This window comes from Urocampus carinirostris, chromosome 3 (genome assembly GCF_059441175.1).
Source record: "Urocampus carinirostris isolate Australia breed hairy pipefish chromosome 3, RoL_Ucar_1.0, whole genome shotgun sequence".
In the NCBI taxonomy this organism is placed as follows: Eukaryota; Metazoa; Chordata; class Actinopteri; order Syngnathiformes; family Syngnathidae; genus Urocampus; species Urocampus carinirostris.
Genome location: NC_142351.1, coordinates 31,310,103 through 31,330,089, shown reverse-complemented (window position 1 = coordinate 31,330,089; position 19,987 = coordinate 31,310,103). Strand labels below are relative to the sequence as shown.

The window sequence follows — 19,987 nt, the reverse complement described above, 5'->3', positions numbered from 1 at the left end:
AACAGTACAAGCTAGACGGGATTGTACCCGATACTGGAGACTGGAGTCAGATATCAGGACGAGACAGACGGGAACGATAGCAGACGCTGGGGATTGGAGTCAGATACCAAACAGTACAAGATAGACAGGATCGATACCGGACAGGATTCCCAAGCCGGACCGGACAGAGTCGAACCACACGTCCTGCGGGTGCAGAGGTTCTTTGATGGACTGACAAGAGGTGAGTGAGAGCACTGAGCTTAAATAGGGTGGAAGCCATTAAGGCAACGAGCCGCAGCTGGCGCCAAACGGGCGGGGCCAAGTGAGGGCAATGGGCAACTGTGACAATGATAATTAAAGCCCAAAAAGAAAACGCCAAGTCTGGGGTCAGGAATTAATTTTTAAACATCTTCGGTGGATGGTGTGCCCTGAGAAGTTAGTTAAACACTTTCTTAATTGATCATTGCAGCATTGCAAACAAAATTTAAACAGTCAAACAACGATACAAAGTTAACAATTTTCAAGCGAACAAAAAGTGCAGCGGAAATGCACAGAAAAGATAAATGAAGTAAAAAGAAAACTAAAAATTATTTCATGCCTAACTCAACGCAAGGGTGGAGGGATTCTTAAGTAATAAGTATGTAATAAATCACCACTACATCGGGGATGTGTATAATATTTAAAGATTTAACCGACAAAAGTGATCCCAAGAGCCAAGAAGAAATCACAGGTTCGAGAGCGTTCTCCATTCGGGCCCTGGTGCTGTGGAATGTTCTGCCCACTGAGATTCGATCTGCAACCTCAGTGAAACTGTTTAAACCTAGGCTTAAAGACACTCATATTCTATAGCTTATGATTGACCTATATTTCATGTTGACAATGTATTGGTTGCTCATAATTTTGATTTGATTTTTATTTTATATTATTCTTTGTTTATTTTATATTTCATTTTTTATTTTATTGTTTGTAAATGCAACATCCATTGGAGCCTGGTCATCCTGAAAGGGGGGATTACCTAATGTGCGGTTGCAGTTTTCCTAATTTTCCTCATGCTGAGATTTTTGAGTTTTTCCTCGCCCTCGTTTAGGTTTAAGATCAGGGGATGGTGTAATAACAGTCCATAATTTGCAATAGTCTGTGCAGCCATTTGAGACTCCTTGTGACTTGACTTGACTTGATCGACAATGGCAGACGCGGTGTCGTATACGGACAGAGGGAGAGATGTTAAAGGCGGATACTATGTCGCGTATGTCTATGCTCATTCACGTGAACCTCCCGTAGTGTCACGTGACACACAGCGAGCCGCTTAGCTAAAAAGCTGTTGCAGTTCGCTCAAGAATAACTCGACTCGTCTTTTGCCTGTTGACATGCATCCTACATTTCTACTCTTCTTGGCGGTGAGTGCGTTCTGCAAGGAGGTGAAGGTGGACAAGAAACTGCTTTATGTAACCGTGGTGAGTATATTTGATCATAATATGCTGCGAATTCCGTATCAAGTAGACGCCTGGTGAACAAGATACCGAAGCAGTCGGACATATAAAGATTGGCGTGCTGCCCCATAGCAAATATGGTAATAAATATGATTACAACTTGAATTCAAAGTGCGAAAACTTTTAATTTATTGAACATTTCACCTAGTTTGTGGTCATGACATCACACGGTGTCCTTAATGAACTTCTCTTGCCCGCAAAAACATGACCCTCCTGTTGTCCTCGCCACGGTGTTTTTATTTTCATATTTATTTGTATAGCCCTTTATTGCAAAAAGTCTCAAAGGGCTGTACAGACCACACAAAAACAACAACAAAATAACTAGTAAAATATAACATCAGCTATATTAAATATTGTTGTAGAAACGGGAATATTTTAAGCAAAATACGGTAAAGGTACATCAGTAACTTGGTTTAGAATCCAAAGGCCAAATATAATTATATCAATGATAATAACATTGTAATGTAAAGTTTATACCCCGGTAAAAACAAAACCAAAAGGGGCATGATAGCTAGCTAAAAGAGTAAATGCTAACACTTTTCCTAGATTGGTCCCTAAAGAAGAAAAAATGAGTTAGTTTTTATTCACATTTCCATTGTAAGCTATAGGCTATAAAAAGTACAAAGATGGCCATTAAAATGAGAACAACTCGAGGGTTAAGATACTTTTTCAATGGAAGGATATTTATCATGTTTAGTTGGTCATCCACTCTTTAAAAAACTTCATTGATCTTGTTCCTTCCTGTAGTGTTAATTTTGCCCATAAATAATTTCATTAATTCCACAGAATAGTGTTAAGTAAGCTATCCGGTAACGAACGAACAACGTCCTTATCTAATTTTTTGGCAAATATTTAAGCAATTTGTTCTCATCTCCTTAATATTGACTAAGAAACTAAAGTACAGCATTTGTTATCCAATGCAGAGCAACATTCAAATGTTCCTGGAAGAAAACATTTGGCCTAGTCTGTATAATTCGTATATAATGATTTTACTTTTTTTAAATAAATACTGTACTGCAATAAGACAGGGAAGTCTAATCAAGTAAATACAATTGAAACTTACAAGGTATATTTGTAAGGGAATAATAATCAGTAATAATAAATACAGTGTCGAGTGTGTGTCTCAATACTGTTTGAATATTGCTAGCTTCAAGCCAGCACTTCAGCAGAATTTGGTAAATTTTACAATCAAATACGACTGGCCAGTTCACCCCTAATATTTCTAATTGGGGCAGCTTTGGATCAGGGGGTAAAGCGCTCGTCTTGGGATCAAGAGGTCGAAGGTTCGATTCTCGCCTCCGTTTTATATGTCGAAGTGTCCTTGGACAAGACACTGAATCACTAATGCCCCTGATAGCAAGTAGTTGCCTTGCATGGCTGACACTGCTATCGGTTAGTTAGTGTGTAAAAGGTTAAAGTGTGAAGCACATTGTAAAGTTCTTTGGGAGGTCTTCATTGACTTGAAAAGCGCTACACAAAGGCAGAACATTTACATTCAATTATATGTTTTATTCTTGTTGTTATTGCAACATTTTTAACAAGCTACAAAACGACTGATGATGGTTAAACCAACAATGCTGTTTTTAGGGCCTTGTGAAAATGGTCTTTTACACGATTTGAATTTCCACTAGTATACAGATGATAATTATTTGGTTCCTCAGTGTGACAACATTCTGCCCTTCTTCACCATGTGACTTGAGGGACAAGTTTCACATTTTAGACACATTACACTGAGTGTGTGCTTTAGCGTTATTTACAGCCATTCTTTGGATGACAATCTTTTGTAATTACACTTGATAATATGCTGACAGCCCTTGTTGGATTTAGTATGTAAAGACGGACACAGAATCTGTCGGCGTTGTGAGAATTGAAATATTTTTGAACCAAGTCATAATGTGGCACGTCAACATTTAGATAGATAGATAGATAGATAGATACTTTATTCATCCCCGAAGGGAAATTCACTTTTAGGCATCACTTATTTCGTCTTTCACGTTGTTTTCATAGTAGAATGTTCACTTAGTACAATCTACAACATTGATGTTTTCCCCTCTCCAAACAAAAGTTGTTTTGTTGACCACTGCTCCAGATAATGATTTAACTGATTAAGATGTCACACGGTATTTGTGAGCTTTTTCTGAACAACATGATAAAGGCCAAAAACCAGATAAGCATGGGAGTAAAGTACACAAATTGGTGCAGTTTTCAAGCATGTTTGTAAGATATGTACCAAAATTGCCACCACAATCCTGATGCACACGAATTTATGCTGCTTTTCCGGTGTGAGGGGAAATGACATCTGACACTCAGTCTTGCAAGTATTGCATTACGTTTCAACAATGCTAAAGTTAAGAACTGTCTGCTGTCGAGCTGAAAAGTCTATTCACGCTTTACAGGGCTCTCGTTAGCGTCCAGACTTCATATTGAGACACACAGCATGACTGAAATTACACCTTGCGCTGAAATATTTTATTCCAGTGAAAACAACCACATCACATTTAGGTCATAATGTTGAGGCATCTGTTAGCACTTTGCTTTTTTTCCCCCGGACAAAAATTGACATCAGCATTCGCCTCAGACAAGAAAGATCCGGGTTCAAGACTGGGTGGAAACATTTGTTGGCCTGGTGAGGGAGGGACACTACCAGGCTGTACTTGCCCAAGACACACCACAGAAAATGGTGCCCCTACGACCCTAGTGGTTGAGGGATACACCCACACTCACACAGCTTGATTACTCTGCTTGTGTGGTGACGTTCCATCGCATCCTCTTTGTATCAGACAGTGTTACCTCCATGTTTGTTCTTAGAATCTGCTGACTCTAAATTCTAGATAGCTAATTTAGCTCTCTCTATACATAGCACCTTAAGTCAACCAAACTGCTGTGTGCTAGCAAAACAATGAGGCGAAACAACCAAAACAAACTAAAGTTGGTGAATTAATATACATTTACAAGCAGGTCAGTAAATAATTAAAACAATATAATAATGAAGATTTCCCCCAGTAATATTGCTCAACCCGATGGGGCGAATTGCAGTTACTCTTGCTTGTTGTACATAACTAATGTTCAGAATGTAATAACGACGCACACTCCCCCACCCCCTAAATATATCTATGTTCCACATAAGAAATTTAATTTGTGTATTAAGTCCAATATTATTTTGATAAATATGTTGATTGATTTGTCATCCGATAAATAAAAATGTTATTATCTCATTTGATGTATCCTGAAATCTACCTTGAATTTAATGTACTACTGTACAATTCAAGATGATTTACTTCCCATAAAGTGCCAGAAAATACGCAAAAACTATGGCAGCTCTCTAAATTTGAGAATTTAATTGCTTGAGTTGGATCCCTTACCCACTAGCGCCGTAGGGGCACTATTTCCTGTTATGTGTCTTGGGCAAGTACAGCTTAGTGGCGCCTATCCCTCTCCAGGCCAACATATGTTTCCACCAGGTCGCTCTAAAATGATTTCCGTTAAAAAGACCCTTAATTTGGTCAATAATCTGTTAAAATGATCACCTACATGGGTGGGATGACCAACATAAGGACCTTTTTTAAAAAACAATAAATTGAATTTGTGACCAGTACTGACATCAGCAAAATGTCTTGATTTCTATTCAATGATTGCTCTTCTGTCATTGAAGACAATAAACATTGAGAAATGTGGAGAACATGAAATTCTAATCCAAAAGTTCCACACAAATAATTGAGATTAATTTTGTCTTGTATCCTGAAAAATAGTCTGTGTAATACAATGTAATAATCTGTGAAGCCCTTTGAGACTCTTCGTGATTTAGGGCTATACAAATAAAAATGACTTGACTTGACTTGACATGAGTGGAGACTTTCCTCAAATGTATATTGATGAGCCACAGTGCTTTTTGGGAGTTGTCTTTTGAGTGATAGTGGGTTTTTGTTTGACAAAATGGTACAAACAGTTTTGACATCCATACAACAAAAAGCACACTGTAGCTATTTTTGACAAAACAAAAGGCTTTTTTTAGATGTTATAGTACATGATTTCCTTTAGAACGTTTTCACATTTGCATAACTAAGTCTTTTGGTTGTTTGGCGCAGGTGTGGGATTTAGTGTTAGGAAAACGGGTCCTCACTAGATACAGGATCTGGAATCCAATCTTTTGTCTCATTAGCTGCACCGCTTATCCTCAGTAGGGTCGCGGGGGTGCTGGAGCCCATCCCAGCAATCATCGGGCAGTGGGCAGGGGACACCCTGAACTGGTTGCCAGCCAATCGCAGGGCCCAATCTTTTGTGATGGTTTTTTAGTTTTTTTTCTTTTTTATCATTCATTCAGTTGTTTCGACATGGGGACAGATCACCAGTTAAAGCCTATCCCACTGATCCATACCAAGAGAGCGACTGGCCTCAAGGCTTCGGACAGCTTTCACAGGTAATGGATTATCTTTTAATAAAACATAATTAACTCTTGTTCCCTCCTCCTACCTTCTTACCTTCAAATTAAATGTTTTAAAAGCCTGATCCTTAAAAAATAATTTGACGGTAAAATGAACAAGTTCTTGACAGTACAATTATTCTTCCAACCAACATACGTGAAGGAATAATGTGTTGTTGGTAAGTAATGTGAGATTTTACATTAGCCTAAGATGAAGAAAATTTAAAGTGTGAGCCCACCTTTTAGACGTACAATCAGGATAAGGTCCAGAAGATCAATGTTCAATCGCCACCACAACCAAACTAGTAACTTGTTTCCTTTTTCCACTAAAAATAATTGCCATACTGTCCTACAGTGGTGATGATTGACTTACCCCTTTTTGTTGTATTATTATTATTATTTTTTGGAACTATTATATATATTAAACAAAGGAAAAACATCCTTAGAATGACTTGATAAAGCAGATGACGGATGTTATTCCTCATTATCAGATATATTTTCATCCAATGAGCATCTGCTATGATATTACAAGTTCCTTCTTTTAACTATAATTTGTTCTAGTTTTTACATGAGATAAACCTGGTAAAACCTGGTGCAATTGTGAAGAATTACACTTTTTATTACATTTAAAATTAGACATTTCCCCCCTGTAGTTTGAACAAAAGTATCCTTGTTTACAGGACTTGAACCTGATTGTCATCCACACATAAGTGGATTTTTTAAATCAAGGTCCAACTCGCAAGCAGTAAATAAAATAACAAAACCAGCGGATAAAAGGTTACAGACGCTCCCCTACTTACGACCATTCGAGTTAGGATAAACTGTAGAAATGAACAATTTTTTCGGGATGTCGAAAATTATGCGGACATTGCTGTAAGTTACATTTTGTATTGTGCGCATCTTTTTCCGAGTACAGGATAGTACTGTGGTGCTTCTTTCCGTCGCTACCAGTGTGTGGCGCTGTAGGAGGTCACCCAGCATCCACCCGGAAGAAAAAAAAATCCACTTCCTCTTCCTAGTTCGTGTGTAAACATTCTATACAGCCTAAACCATGTCTATACTATCGCCAGTGCGCTAAGAACTTTGACATTTTTATTGTTTAATATCTCGCGCATCCATTCAATATGGTTGGTGTAAAGGGTAAAGAAGAGGCGAGCCGTTTCTTTTGAAACAGAAGTGGAATAAGAAAGGTTCATGTGGTTGATATAATGGTTGGATCGCTTTTTTTCCGTCCACTCTACCACAGAGTAGTACCTCTTGAAGCTTATGTACTTCTAAGACAGTGGGTCAAATCAGGCCTCCGAGTAACCAAGCCTAACATAAAACGGTTCTGACTAGGTTCTAAAACCATTTAGAGAGGTGCCTAAAATAGCAACCTAGTGCTGCAAACGGTCCTACAAAATAGGAAGAGTTGACCAAACCAGTCGATGCAGTCAGATCAAACAAAACACGACATTAACCTGACTGACCTTGCATTGGATCTAAAAGATGCAAATCGAATGCCATTTTAAATTTATTATGGAATTTTAAAAAAGGAATTATTAACCCCTCATTTTCTTGGCCGTTTTTCCTCAGGAAGGGATGCGGCAGCATTTAGAGCTTGGTCAGTTTTTGAGGAAGCGTTATGATGGCTTTCTTAATGCAAGCTACCTGCGACATGAGGTAAGTGTAAAATGTCCTGTTGAAAAGGTTTATTGAAATCACGTAACCCCAAGTTAAAGTTCACCCTGCTATTGTGTTGTGATCAAAAAGGCTGTCTTTCCAATCATGGAAATATAGAGCATTTGGTTAGCTGTTAAGTTGCAATAGGCTTGGCAGTTATCTTAAATCAATTTGATTATTTTGTCATTCTAAGAATATGTACTCTATTATTGGCCAGGTTTGTGAATATGAAGGTTGGAATTTGATGCAGTTACTCAATACTCATGACATTCTAGCAAATTTAAAGAGCGCAGGGTTCGCATTGGTGCTTAAAATCCTCAAAAAGTTTGACTTTTATTGTTGTTTTCAAGCATTTAAAAGTGCTTGAATTTTGGGTGAATTGCTTGTAAATTCTTGAAATTCTTGCCATATTTCTCAACAAGCCTGCTTAAAAATCACAATGCTCTATGGTGGCTTTGCTTGCTATTGTATTTCTTCTTCCCTCGTGATCGACGGCAGCTGCGATCAATTTGTATGGTGCGGTCCTATGAACTGTCATAGCCACCTACGGTTGGCGCCCAAGAGGACCGGTGCATGCTACACCTAAACAGGGCACCATGAAATAAAATGTGTATTAGTGCAAGGATAACGTATCAATTATGGACTTTAATGTTGGGCCATGCAAAACATTAAGATAGTGTTTTCCCAATGGTAAATGGTAATGGGAAGAACTTTCTGCAATTGAAAACGTAAGCTGCATATTAAAATCATTTTACCCAACACCTATGTGGCGAGAGATTTGTCTCAAAATATTTACACACATTTTGTTACAGATCCACAAATATATTTGCGATTTACTCAAAACCAAAAATCATATTTCTTGATAAATGATCATGCAAGATTAAAAAAACACCTATGTAAATTGCAGATACATTTGTAGATCTGTAAAATACATGACTAACACCGGATTTCTTCTTTTAATGGTACTTGAGAAATAGAAAAATTGTCTTTTAAGGTCCTTGAAATAACCCCCCTTTCAGGATGACCAGGCTACAATGGATGTTGCATTAACAAACAATAAAACAAAAATGAAATATAAAATGAATTAGGAAATGACAAATGTCTATATTTTAGTAGAATAATAGATATATTTTTTTAAATATTAATTTTGTGCATAATATTACATTATTAATGGTAATATATTTTTATTTTTCCCCCCGTTATTTCTTGTTTTTTCCTCATTTCTTTTCTTTTTTGTCCTTTTCTTTTTTCTTAGTTTTTTACTGCTTTCTTTTCTTTATAATTACCTTTTTCTTTCTTATTCTTTTGTTACATTTTTAATCACTTTTTACTTCTTTTTTTCTTGCTATTTCCCCTTATTTATGTTTTTCTTGCTTTCTTCTCTGTTTCACTGTTTTCTTTTTTCTTCTGTTGTTTTCTTTTCCCTTATTTTTTTCTTTTTTCATAGCTTTCTATTTTTATTGCTTTTCTCTTTTGCTCTCTATTTTCCCTTTTTATTTTTTGTTTTTTTTTGTTTTAGGTTTCCTAGCTTTTTCGTCTTTTCCTTATTTTTTTCACGCTTTTCATCTTTTTTTTCTTTTCCCCTTTTTCTTTTATATTCCTTTTCCCCCTGTTTTTCCTTTTTTCCTTTTTTTTTATATCGTTTCTTTTTTCATTATCATTTTTCTTTATTTTTAATTTTTCCCCTCTGAGTCATTTTGCGCAAAACGTCACACAATAATTGGTAATAAATTGATCAAAGCAACAGAAACAATCTAAAGAGCCCTTTGGTAGCCAAAAGAGACGGTTCTTTTTAGTGACCCATGTCAAAAGAGATTTGTTTTTTTCGGTGAGCCGAGCCGAATGAGCTGCTTTTCAAAAATATGAAATTCCCATTACAACAACAGAGGGATACCTTTCCATTACGCATGGCGCACGCACGCACACACACATGCACAAAGACACTTTGCTTTGCAGAGTGCAACTTGCGTTTTGGCACATGCACGATTCATTAGCAACCTGAACGCCGGGCGTTAACATGTCTATGGGACTGCTCCCTTCGTGGGGACTGGTGCATGTAGTGTGCTGTAGGACGAGGGAGTCGACGGTAGTGTCCGCTGACATACACAATACTATATGAATGGGATAGATAGCATATGTGGTGCCCAGACTGAAGGCAGAAATGCATCCAATTTTCTCTGCATGTACATGGGTGTGCACTACCCACTCCTGGATCCCCAAGAAAGTGCATCCGTTGGGGTTTCTTGATTCAATTGATAACTGTCCAGAAGTTCCAGACTGATGAAATTGCGATTTTCTTTTTTGGCCATATCGCCAGCCCTGCTACATAATTACAATTCTTGGAATGCACCACTGTTTCCTCAGATCTTAGTTCGCAGCACGGACTACGATCGCACTCTGATGAGCGCCGAAGCCAACCTGGCAGGTATAACCATCAAGTTTTGTTTTATTAATAATACTTCAATCTAAGTGCTTTGTTGCAAAAAGCTCATGTTCAAAGTCCTGAAATTCTAAGCAAGCCTGCTTTGCAGGTCTTTACCCACCTAAAGGTAGGCAGGTCTTCACGCCAAACATCAAATGGCAGCCCATCCCTATTCACACGGTCCCACAAAGTGAAGAGAAGGTCAGCTTGGGGACATTATAAGTGATCATACTGAGGATATTCAATCGATTTTATGTGTTTTTCAGCTGCTATCATTCCCGCAGAGAGACTGCCCTCGCTATGACGAGCTCATGAAAGAGACTGAGCAAACAGAAGAATATGTCAACATCTCAATTGCAAACAAGGTTTGGCCGCGCCCCCTCATGAGATTAACTGTAATTAAAGCATAGCAGCTTTATATTGAAAGAGCTGGATTAAGGAAAGCCTTCTGTTTTTATTTTATTTTTTGCTTGAAGGATATTATGGAGCTGGTGCGGAATAATACAGGACTGAAGGTGATGACTGTAGATTCAGTCTGGGGTGTGTATGACACCCTCTTTTGTGAGGTGAATATTGATAACATCCTCTTTTATTAAGCTTTTTTTTGGCAATGGCTTCTTTCTTATAAAAATCTCATATAAATGTGTTTTTAGTCACGTCATAACAAGACTGCTCCTGATTGGGTGACCCCTTCTATCTGGGAAAGGCTGCGCATTTTGAAAGACTTTGGATTCCGGGTAAAAACAATTTCCTGGATTTGAATTTGTTGCAACACGAACTGTTGGTAACCCACATATGCTACCTTCTCTTAGGTTATATTTGAGGTCTACAAACATCAGGAGAAGAGTCGGCTGCAGGGAGGTATGCTTTCAGTCTGCTCTGACATACTCATTTTTAAAAGTAGAACTTGCTTAACGTGTGGAAAAAATGCAGTCTTACTACTCCACTGTACACAAGCACAAATTGCACACAAACATGTGGTTCCTTACTCATAGCAAAAGTTTTTGTACTAGTAACCAGACTGACCTGTAAATCAGAACTTTGTACCATGAACACCCAAAATGTCAGGGAATATTTTAGAACAAATGTTTATTAGCCTATTTATAAAACTCTTGAAGGTGGTGTCTGCAACGTCAAAATATTATACTCTCTGATGCCGTCTTCTGGCTTGTGTCATCATTGCAACCTCTGCCCAACTGCTTTTATGGCTCGTGCAAGAACATGTCTCTCTTAGACAAATGGATAAAACTGGGAACAGCTGCAAAACCTTCCCAGCAGTGGTTGACCAACTACGATTACTCCAAGAGTGTGATGACAAGCTATTTAAGTTCTATTTGAATTCATGACAAGTATGATTTGTTTCATTTTGCATTATTATAAAATTCTTACACCAATTTTTAAGGTTTCACAGCAAATGAATAACGACTCTAAATATTGGTTATTGGCTTCCACCTTATACTTCGGTATCGGTCCTGACAAACCCGTATCGGTCAAACTGACACAGCATTTGACAAAAAGAACATAATGCCGTCAGTAAGGCATGATGGTGGCAGTGTGATGTCTGGGGCTGCTATGCTGCCTCAGGACCAGGACAACCTTTTTTGGTTGACGGAAAAATTGAGTTCTGGTGTTAAAGAGAAGACCATGAAGGAGAACGTCTGGCCATCACTTTATGCCCTTAAATAAAAGCACGCTTGGATCTTGCAGCAGGACAACGAACTGAAAACACAACAGCAAGTCCACCTCTGAGTGGCTCAATGAACGAACAAAAATGAGGGTAGTGGAGTGGCCAAGTCAAAGTCCGTAATCCAATTGAGATGCTGTGGTGTGACCCTAAACGGGCAGTTCATGCTAGAAACCCCTCTAATGTGGCAGTTTTAAACATTTTTTTGTGCCTTAAAAAATAAAATCAACATTTCAAAACTGCATTTTGTATATTCTTGGGTTGTCTCTGTGATATTAAAATCTGTTGGATGATTTGAAAGCTTTGTGATTGATAAATGTGCAAAATACACATAAATCAGGCAGGGGGCAAATACTTTTTCAGGGCACTGTTAAGCATTGCAGTCATAATATTCTTGTCCTGTATTATTTATTAAAAGTGTCTCTCTTTCAGGCATTCTATTAGGAGAAATAGTTAACAATCTTTCCCGAATGGCTGGATCAAAGGAGAAGCAGCGTCTGAAAATGATGATGCTTTCTGCGGTAAGATCTAGGAGTCACTAGGATTAAATACCGTACTTTGGGATGTGATTACTGTATTCACGTTAAACTTAGTCTAAACTCAATGCACGTGTGTGTTGAACAGCATGACACTACTATGGCGGCTCTTCATTCCAGCTTGAATATCTTCAATGGCAGACAACCACCTTATGCTTCCTGTCTCATGATTGAGCTATATTCAGATGACAGCGGGTAAGCATACACCAGCACTTGCCTATGAAAAGGAAACATACATGCGTGCACACAAAGACAATCACACACACCAGGGCTGCAAACCATAAGTATTTTATTAAGAATTTTGTCCTGGCACCCAAAAGCGTAAATGTGCAAAACTGTTCCAAGCAGGATCATAAAAGTCAAGTCATGTTTATTTGTATATTCTTTACTCACAAAGAGTCTCAAAGGGCTGCACAGATCAAATATTATTGCAAACTATTATTACAGACTATTATGACACCATCCCCTGATCTAAAACCTACATGAGGGCAAATGATGGAATAGAATAGAATTTACTTTGACCCTGGCTATTTCAGCTGAAAATGAAAATCTCCATTCTGATCCCTGGATTCAGCTGCTTGGAGTGGTCGGTGGTCAACAGCTGCAATACCCAATTTGCCCCACCAGAGGGCGTTACAGACCCCGACTTAAGCAGACCACCTGAAGCAGTTGTTAATGGTTTTTTTTTAAATTTGTATTTATTGTGGGTGCCTTGACATGAAACCTAGCTAAAAACACCCGCAGAGTCCTAAAGTACCTCTGTGTAAATTCCAGAGCCAATAAGTCCTATACAAACGCGCGAACACATATATATATATATATATATATATATATATATATATATATATATATATATATATATATATATATATATATATATATAAGTCGTTTAGATTGAATGGATGGATTCATAGATAAAATAAATAATAAAATGTCTATGAATCACAAAGTTGTTTGTGTATAAGGAGATGGTTAATGTTGAGACTGAATTTTAGGAATGAATAGTCAATTAGGTTCTGGATATACATTTTGGGTGTGTGTAATTTATTTTATGTCATTATTTGGATTTGATTGAAATATGTGGGCCCTTCGTTTCAAATCTGGCCCTGGCTAAACGCAAAACGCTGATGTACTTGTATGAAGAGAAGAACTGACTTAGTCGTCCTGAAAACCCCCAGACAAGTGACTTCATTTCTTTTGTGTCTGCAGGGCCATGTCAGTTTCTATGTTTTACCGGAATGACAGCAGCGTTGCGCCATACCCCGTTCAGGTGCCCGGCTGTGCTCTCGACTGCCCCCTACAGGAGTTTGTGAGAATTACAAACCTGTCCATTCCTGAGGACAGACACAAGGAGTGTCAGTTGTCTACAAGCAAAGGCAGTAAAGGTGAGTGTTACACCTAACACCATGTTGTTGAATATAGAAACTGAATCTTTAGAACGGTTTGCTGCTAATTTTCACCACGCTGCAGGCTTTTGTTTCTCTTGTGGATTTCTTTCAGTCCTAGTATTTTTCAATTATGTGGTCAAGATTGAGGTAGATCTATTTTTACAGCAAGGGTGTCGAACTCGTTTTAGCTCAGGGGCCACATGATGGAAAAAGCACTCCTGCGGGGGCCAGAGTTGCAAATAATTGGGATAATAAATGTCGGGTTGAAGATCTTTTGGAAGCGCGCAATTATGATTCAGTTTTGTGATTTGATTTTAATACGATTATTGAGTATTTTTTTTTCCTTCACATAGATTTATTATCTTGTAATGTTTATTAACTGAGCATATTTTTTTTAAAAAGTTCAATTTAAATAATTTCCACTATAGTTTAGGGAACAATTTGTATTATTTAGCTCCTCCTTGTGGTTACAACAACTTTAAATTAAACAAAATATTATTATTTTACATATCGTTAGCCTCACGTAGATGGAGCTGTTTGTCCGCCATGAACCCAAAGAAACTAAAAAAAATGCCATTTTCTTAAGTTCTTTTTCTCTTACTTTTTTCTCTTTACCTCCTTTTTCCATTCTTTTCACGCTTTTAATTTCCCTGTTTTTCTCTTTTCCTTACTTTCTCGTCTCTTTCTTTGGAAAAGGCTGTGCAGAAGAATAGTACAGTTCAGTTACTTTTAAGTCCCCATAAATTGTAATCTCATTCATTTTTGCTTGCTCTACACAACACAGTGACATCTAGTGGTCAAATATTACACACTGTCCCTTAAATATAAATTGTGGAAACTCATGCAAACTTAAAAAACAGCTTTCCCCCATTTAAGTGCCAATAATTTTGCTTTAAATGATTGATTTAATAATTACGTTTTTTTCCATCTTTTTATTTCCTCGACTTCTTTTTAACCTGCTAAGACCCTGCACATCAAACAAGAAGCTCGGGTCTTAACAGGTTAAGTCAATAACATCAAATGTTCTACGGTTGATAACTGGTTGTCACCAAATCCAGGCTACAGTTGCTTTGAGAGTGGCGCCTGGCTTAGGTGACATCAAGTGGACATGTTTTAAACAGCAGGTCGTTGTTTGAAGCATTTTCATTTTCTCTTGCGCTGCTCTCAGCGGGCTGGATTAAATCTTGCAGGCCTGATCTGGCTTGCGGGCCATATGTTTTACCCCTTTGTTTTACGTCAACATTTTATTTAGCTGATGAATATTTTGAGCATATGTTGAATTGGACTTGTTGCCTGACACCCATCGATTAATTCTCATGCACGTGACACAAAGCCCAATAGACCCTTTCAAGGCCAATGTCGTCATGTTTTGTATTTGGGTGTCAGAATCAGAGAAAAAAATGCCAGTGATCGTAATTTTCGTTTGACGGGTTCCCAGCGGAAACCCCTGATTAAAGAAAAAGAAGGGAGTTGTGGTTAGATGCATTAAGGGGAAAAGACTCTTTGAAAATGCTCGGGTTTGCGGTGCACACTTTATATCAGTTAAGAGAAATGAAACCTTTATAGATGTGGCTATCATCAAGTTCATATCACTTAAATCAGCAAAGTACAGATGCTGCCCGACTTACGAACGAGTTAGGTTCCGGATGATCCTTCGTAAGTTGAATTTGTTCATAAGTTGCTTCAGTGCTATATTTTGTATGTTTAAGGCTTGTATAAGTAACCTGTATTGTTTTGTACAAAAAAATAAACATTTCATAAAATAATATGCTCTATAAAGATAAATAAAGTTAAGTTAAACTCACTTTTGGAAGATGAGCTTCAAGAGTTAGACGACTTCCTCCGTGGTAAAATGTGGCCAAAAAATAACGTTTCAACTGTTTTCTCAACCGCGTCAAGCTTTCTTATTCCACTTTCATTCTTTACACTTTGCACCAACCATATTGAATGGATGCACGAGATATTAAACAATAAAAACGTCAAACTTCTAGCGATACAGTACACGTTGTTATATTTACATACGATCCCGGAAGTAGAAGCCGGATTTCTTCTTCGGGGTGCATGTTGGGTGACCTCTCACAGAGCCACGTGGCAGAAAGAAGCACTACACTAATGTCCTGTACTCTGAAAAAGGTGCACACAATACAAAATATAACTTACAGCAATGTCTGAATATTTTTCGACATCCCAAAAAATGTTGGTATTTACCATTTTACGTAAGTCGAATGGTCTTAAGTAGGGGAGCGTCTGTATCTTATTTTATTTGCTTTAGCTGATTGTTAGCATGTAGCCTAAATGGTATCAAGAGAGTTTTCTCCTAAAAAAAATAATAATAAATACATGAATGATTAAATGTATCTCATAAATGTTTTGGATTGTGTGGCCAACATTTGTTTGCAATGCGTGCTTTTTCGAGCAGCCACACAAAGTGTTTACTAGTTTAACGTTGGCATTCAGGCTATACGCTAACAGTTAATTGAAGCTAAGAAAATAACAAGATATTTTACTGATTATAATAAGTAATATGGACTTGATAGCAACAATTATAAACGTTTCATTTATATTACCTGATATGAAGTGCAGCTGCAAACCTGAGCAATTTTTGGTGAGTGCCCCAATCTTTTTGCTTTAATGCATTTAACCACAACTCTTTTTTTTTTCTAATCAGGACTGTCTGCTGGGATCCTGTAAAACTTCAATTTACAATCACTAACGTGTTTTTATACATTTCTGGCACCTAATCACCCAACATGACAACTTGCAGCAACAATGTTTTCTGACTAGAGAAAGTCTTGTTTTGCATCAAGCTGTGGCTGTGGCATCACACGTGACGTAGTTTAATTAACCGTAATGTCAAAACCACCCATTTTTACTGATGCGAAGCTGAATTTTTACCTCGCACGCTTGTTGACCTATCATCTTGCCATGGCTTTTGCCTCCAGGCTAAGCCTCGCCCACCAAATACGCCAGAATGTTTACCAACGATTTTAAGGTTCTATTGAACTACAGACATGAAAGCAGAACAGAAAGAAACCAATTCCCCTGACTTTCTCTGTAATGATGGAAAAAGGAGGTAACAATTGAGCAACAAAGACTGCTTGGACATCTTTCAGTGACCACACTATTTCAACGACCAATCCAATTAATTTAATGATATACCGTAATCATTTTAGAAACACTTTTTTTCTGAGGAGGGTTGTTGAAGCCCATCCAAGCGTACTTTTTGGGCAGTGGGCAGGGAAAAATCCCGGATTGCTTTTTCTAAAAAATGTAGTGAGAAATAACAAAGTTTTCCTTATAGAAAAATAAAATTACTGGACGAAAAATGAATTATTGTTTCCAGTCTAGCAGATCATTTTGCTCATTTTTCTACTTTTATTTATAAGGAAATAATTAAGAAAATATCATCTGATATAACTGATGGCAGATCATCAGCTGAAAACTTCAGAACTGTAATCATAAATAAGTCGGGTCAAGTCATGTTTTTTGTATAGACCTTAATCACAAGAAGTCTCAAAGGAACAGAGAATGTAATTCTCTCACCAGAAGGCTTCCTTCCCTGTTTCTTCTTGAAGGTTCAAAATCCATTGATGTCTTCTCCTTATTTTGGGTGTCTACCAAAGTTTAAATTTAAGATTTGGTCCTTCGAGCCGGATACAGTCGCACAGCTGATTAAATTTATAGTTAACTACTTACTTTTGGACTAACAGAACCTGGAAATATTTACAACAAGATGAATCATGAACTTAAACCTGGGTAAAAAAATCAACAACCTGATCCAAGGTCATCTCCTTCGCATTTGCCCATTACCAAAAACAGAATAAACTTATCATTTACTCTGGGGGGGAAAAAGCATTTTTCTCCTGGTGGATTTAGCTTATTTTACTATATTTCTCTAACAAACTTTCTCTTTTAAAAATTTAGCTGATGACAGATAATTTAACTCATCCTATTTTGCTAACAATGTTTAAGTAATTCTTTAGAAAATGGATGTTCAAAGTCATTAAAATGATCCACCAGTAGAAAAAAATACATTTATTTGAAGATATATTTCCTAACAGTTTATATCATAACACTGTTTTGCAATATTGTCGATGATTAATTGGCGACGTTCGGACATTCTCTATCCTCGAAAAGAACAACAAATATTAACATATTTTATGTTGAGACTTTTAAGTTCCATTATGAAACATTAATTTGTGTCACAGAATCAAGTGAACTTATATTTCAAGGCACCACCGTTTGAATTTTGTAAACAAATTCAGAATGCAAGCTACCCTAAGATCCCTGTTTTGACCAAGCATTAACATGTGTGTTTTTTTTTCCACCCTTCAGAGGTTATCATCAGTCTGGCAGTGTCCGGCTGCTTGCTGCTGGGGATCATCGTCATCCTTTTCCTGTCCATTATCCGGCACAAGGAGCCGCTGGGCAACCAGGGCTATCGGCAGATCAATAGCGGCGTGGCCGAGGAGTCGTGACAGAAGTGCGTGCTCGGCCCTTGCCATCAAAGAAGCTCCTCATCGCAGGACGGTAGCAGCGAAGATGAACTTTGACCTCCCTTTCGGAGCGCCAGCAATTCTGTTTTGAACTCACTGCTGCTGTTTCTATCCCCGTTAATGAGTAATGAGTTTGGGGCTAGAGACACGCACGAGTTTTAACCTTTAACCGACCGCTTTTCTGATTCGAATCCCTATTGAGGGGATCTGCGGTATTTTATTTGGTGCAATTGTGTGAAAGTCAAAAATGTTTACTTTGAGATTTTTTATTTAGAGGTTACATTTCCTACTTGAAAACGTGTTAATTGCTTGAATCATGTGATTTGTTTTAGCTTTGACAAATCCGAGCCCAAATGACCATTATGCCTTAAATTGTGCTTTGCTGTTTGATAGTTATAAGGATTTTCATAGTACCGATTTTTAAGTGGAAGTAAAAAAATGTATTTAAAAGTTCACATTGATTGGAATGTTTTGATAACAAGTCAACCCAGGGAATTTTTATTACGCATGTTTTATGGGTCCCTATTTGTCTAGACACTGCATTTCATATATTTGGCGTGTTTGATTTCCATATTATTTTTTCCCCTCTGTTCAGCCACAAAAACAGTGAAAATAATTTCCAAATAAATAACTTTTGTAAAAAACAGACTGAGAAAACAAAGTAAAAAAGAGCTGAGCAGAAGGAGCCGGAGTTTATCTTGGCCCAGTCCTTCACATTCTTTTTCGTAATGATTCAATCAGAACACCAAACAGTATTACATGTGAAAAGGAATCCCATTTTATCCACATTGTTTTGTTTGATTTCCCTCGGCACAGTCCCGCGACACATTTTATGAGGAAAGATAAATCAACGAATGAATTCATATGAAGTCAAAAGGATCAGAATTTCTCATCTCACCATCTGGTTCTTCAAAATCACATGTAAAATGAGATCAAGGCAACTTTGATAAATTACTTTTTTTTTCTTCACTCCTTTAAAATATTTCAGAACAATTTGTGCATATATTGTAAAGGATGGAGTTTAAATGTAAGAAAATCAAATCCTGATATCCAAATGTTCAATGTTTCAACTTTAAAAAAAAAAAACATTAAACTCCGTAAAATGTTAAATTCATCCCCAAAAGGACACTATGAGTTGCAGGACTTTGTGTCCGTATACAGCCTTGCCAAGGTCAGCATGTTTTCAGCAATCTCTAAGGAACTTCAGTTTCAGTTTTAATGGTATCCACATTCTTACTATGACATTTTCATGGGTCCATTTCAACCCAACTGATGTGTTGGACTTGGGAGTCATTAGGTGTTGTCTTAGTTATGACCGCCTGAAGCTTAAACTAGCAACCTCCCAGTCTCGGAGCAGGCGCCCTACCCGTATGGCCACTGAGCTGATTGAACGACTGTAATTTGCTGTCCACTGAAAGGATTCGCAGGGCTTGTGTAACAAACAGTCATTTGAGCATTTGCTTTCTAAAGTAGAGACATGATTACTAATTAACTAAGTAAATTATATTTTTTGACATCCCGTATCGCCACTAATAAAGGATGAAAAGGTTTTCTTTTCTAATAGCTGTTGACCAGAACGCTGTGTCTGGAATAGTGGGAAATAAACATTGTAAAGAAAATTCATTTGGGTTGACTTTCGCTTGAATTTCCAACTATGTGCTTTTTAACTGAAATGATTTTATTTCTTCACAAGTTGGAGACGTGTTTGAAAGCATTTAAAAGTGCTTGCAACGTAACACTGGAACATAATTCAATGCTAGTGTGATGTTTAGTGCAGCGGCGGCACTTTTAGGTGTATTTAGCCTTGATCCAAGATCATTTTGTCAAGGTTGATTATTAAATCGTCTTTTTCCAACCATGTTTTCCTGGGTCTGTTTTTGAAATTGTCTTGATAAATTCAACCCCTCAAA

The 19,987-nt window shown here is 37.5% G+C and overlaps 1 protein-coding gene across 2 annotated transcripts; it reads left to right on the top strand.

Annotated features, from left to right (window-relative positions):
- Nucleotides 1–1,243: 1,243 nt before the first annotated feature.
- acp2 (acid phosphatase 2, lysosomal) lies at nucleotides 1,244–19,935 on the top strand. 2 transcript variants are annotated; one of them, XM_088331462.1, is made up of 13 exons: nucleotides 1,246–1,433; nucleotides 5,791–5,886; nucleotides 7,465–7,551; nucleotides 9,916–9,976; nucleotides 10,083–10,174; nucleotides 10,240–10,338; nucleotides 10,450–10,539; nucleotides 10,627–10,710; nucleotides 10,786–10,834; nucleotides 12,090–12,178; nucleotides 12,282–12,388; nucleotides 13,403–13,578; nucleotides 17,917–19,935. In XM_088331462.1, the coding sequence occupies exons 1-13, from the start codon at nucleotides 1,347–1,349 to the stop codon at nucleotides 18,057–18,059; spliced, it is 1,260 nt and encodes a 419-aa protein (XP_088187588.1). In that variant the 5' UTR covers nucleotides 1,246–1,346; the 3' UTR covers nucleotides 18,060–19,935. The 2 variants fall into 2 exon arrangements, with proteins under 2 accessions (XP_088187590.1, XP_088187588.1); XM_088331464.1 differs by lacking the exons at nucleotides 9,916–9,976; nucleotides 10,083–10,174 and having other exon boundaries at nucleotides 1,244–1,433.
- The last annotated feature ends 52 nt before the right edge of the window (nucleotides 19,936–19,987 follow it).

What these genes read in the sequence shown, in the direction of transcription:
- acp2 (XM_088331462.1), top strand. Translation starts at nt 1,347, where the DNA reads ATGCATCCTACATTTCTACTCTTCTTGGCGGTGAGTGCGTTCTGCAAG. An exon ending in ACATCTCAATTGCAAACAAG is followed by an intron (nt 10,339 to 10,449) that starts GTTTGGCCGCGC and finishes TTTTGCTTGAAG; the next exon opens with GATATTATGGAGCTGGTGCG. An exon ending in CTATATTCAGATGACAGCGG is followed by an intron (nt 12,389 to 13,402) that starts GTAAGCATACAC and finishes TTGTGTCTGCAG; the next exon opens with GGCCATGTCAGTTTCTATGT.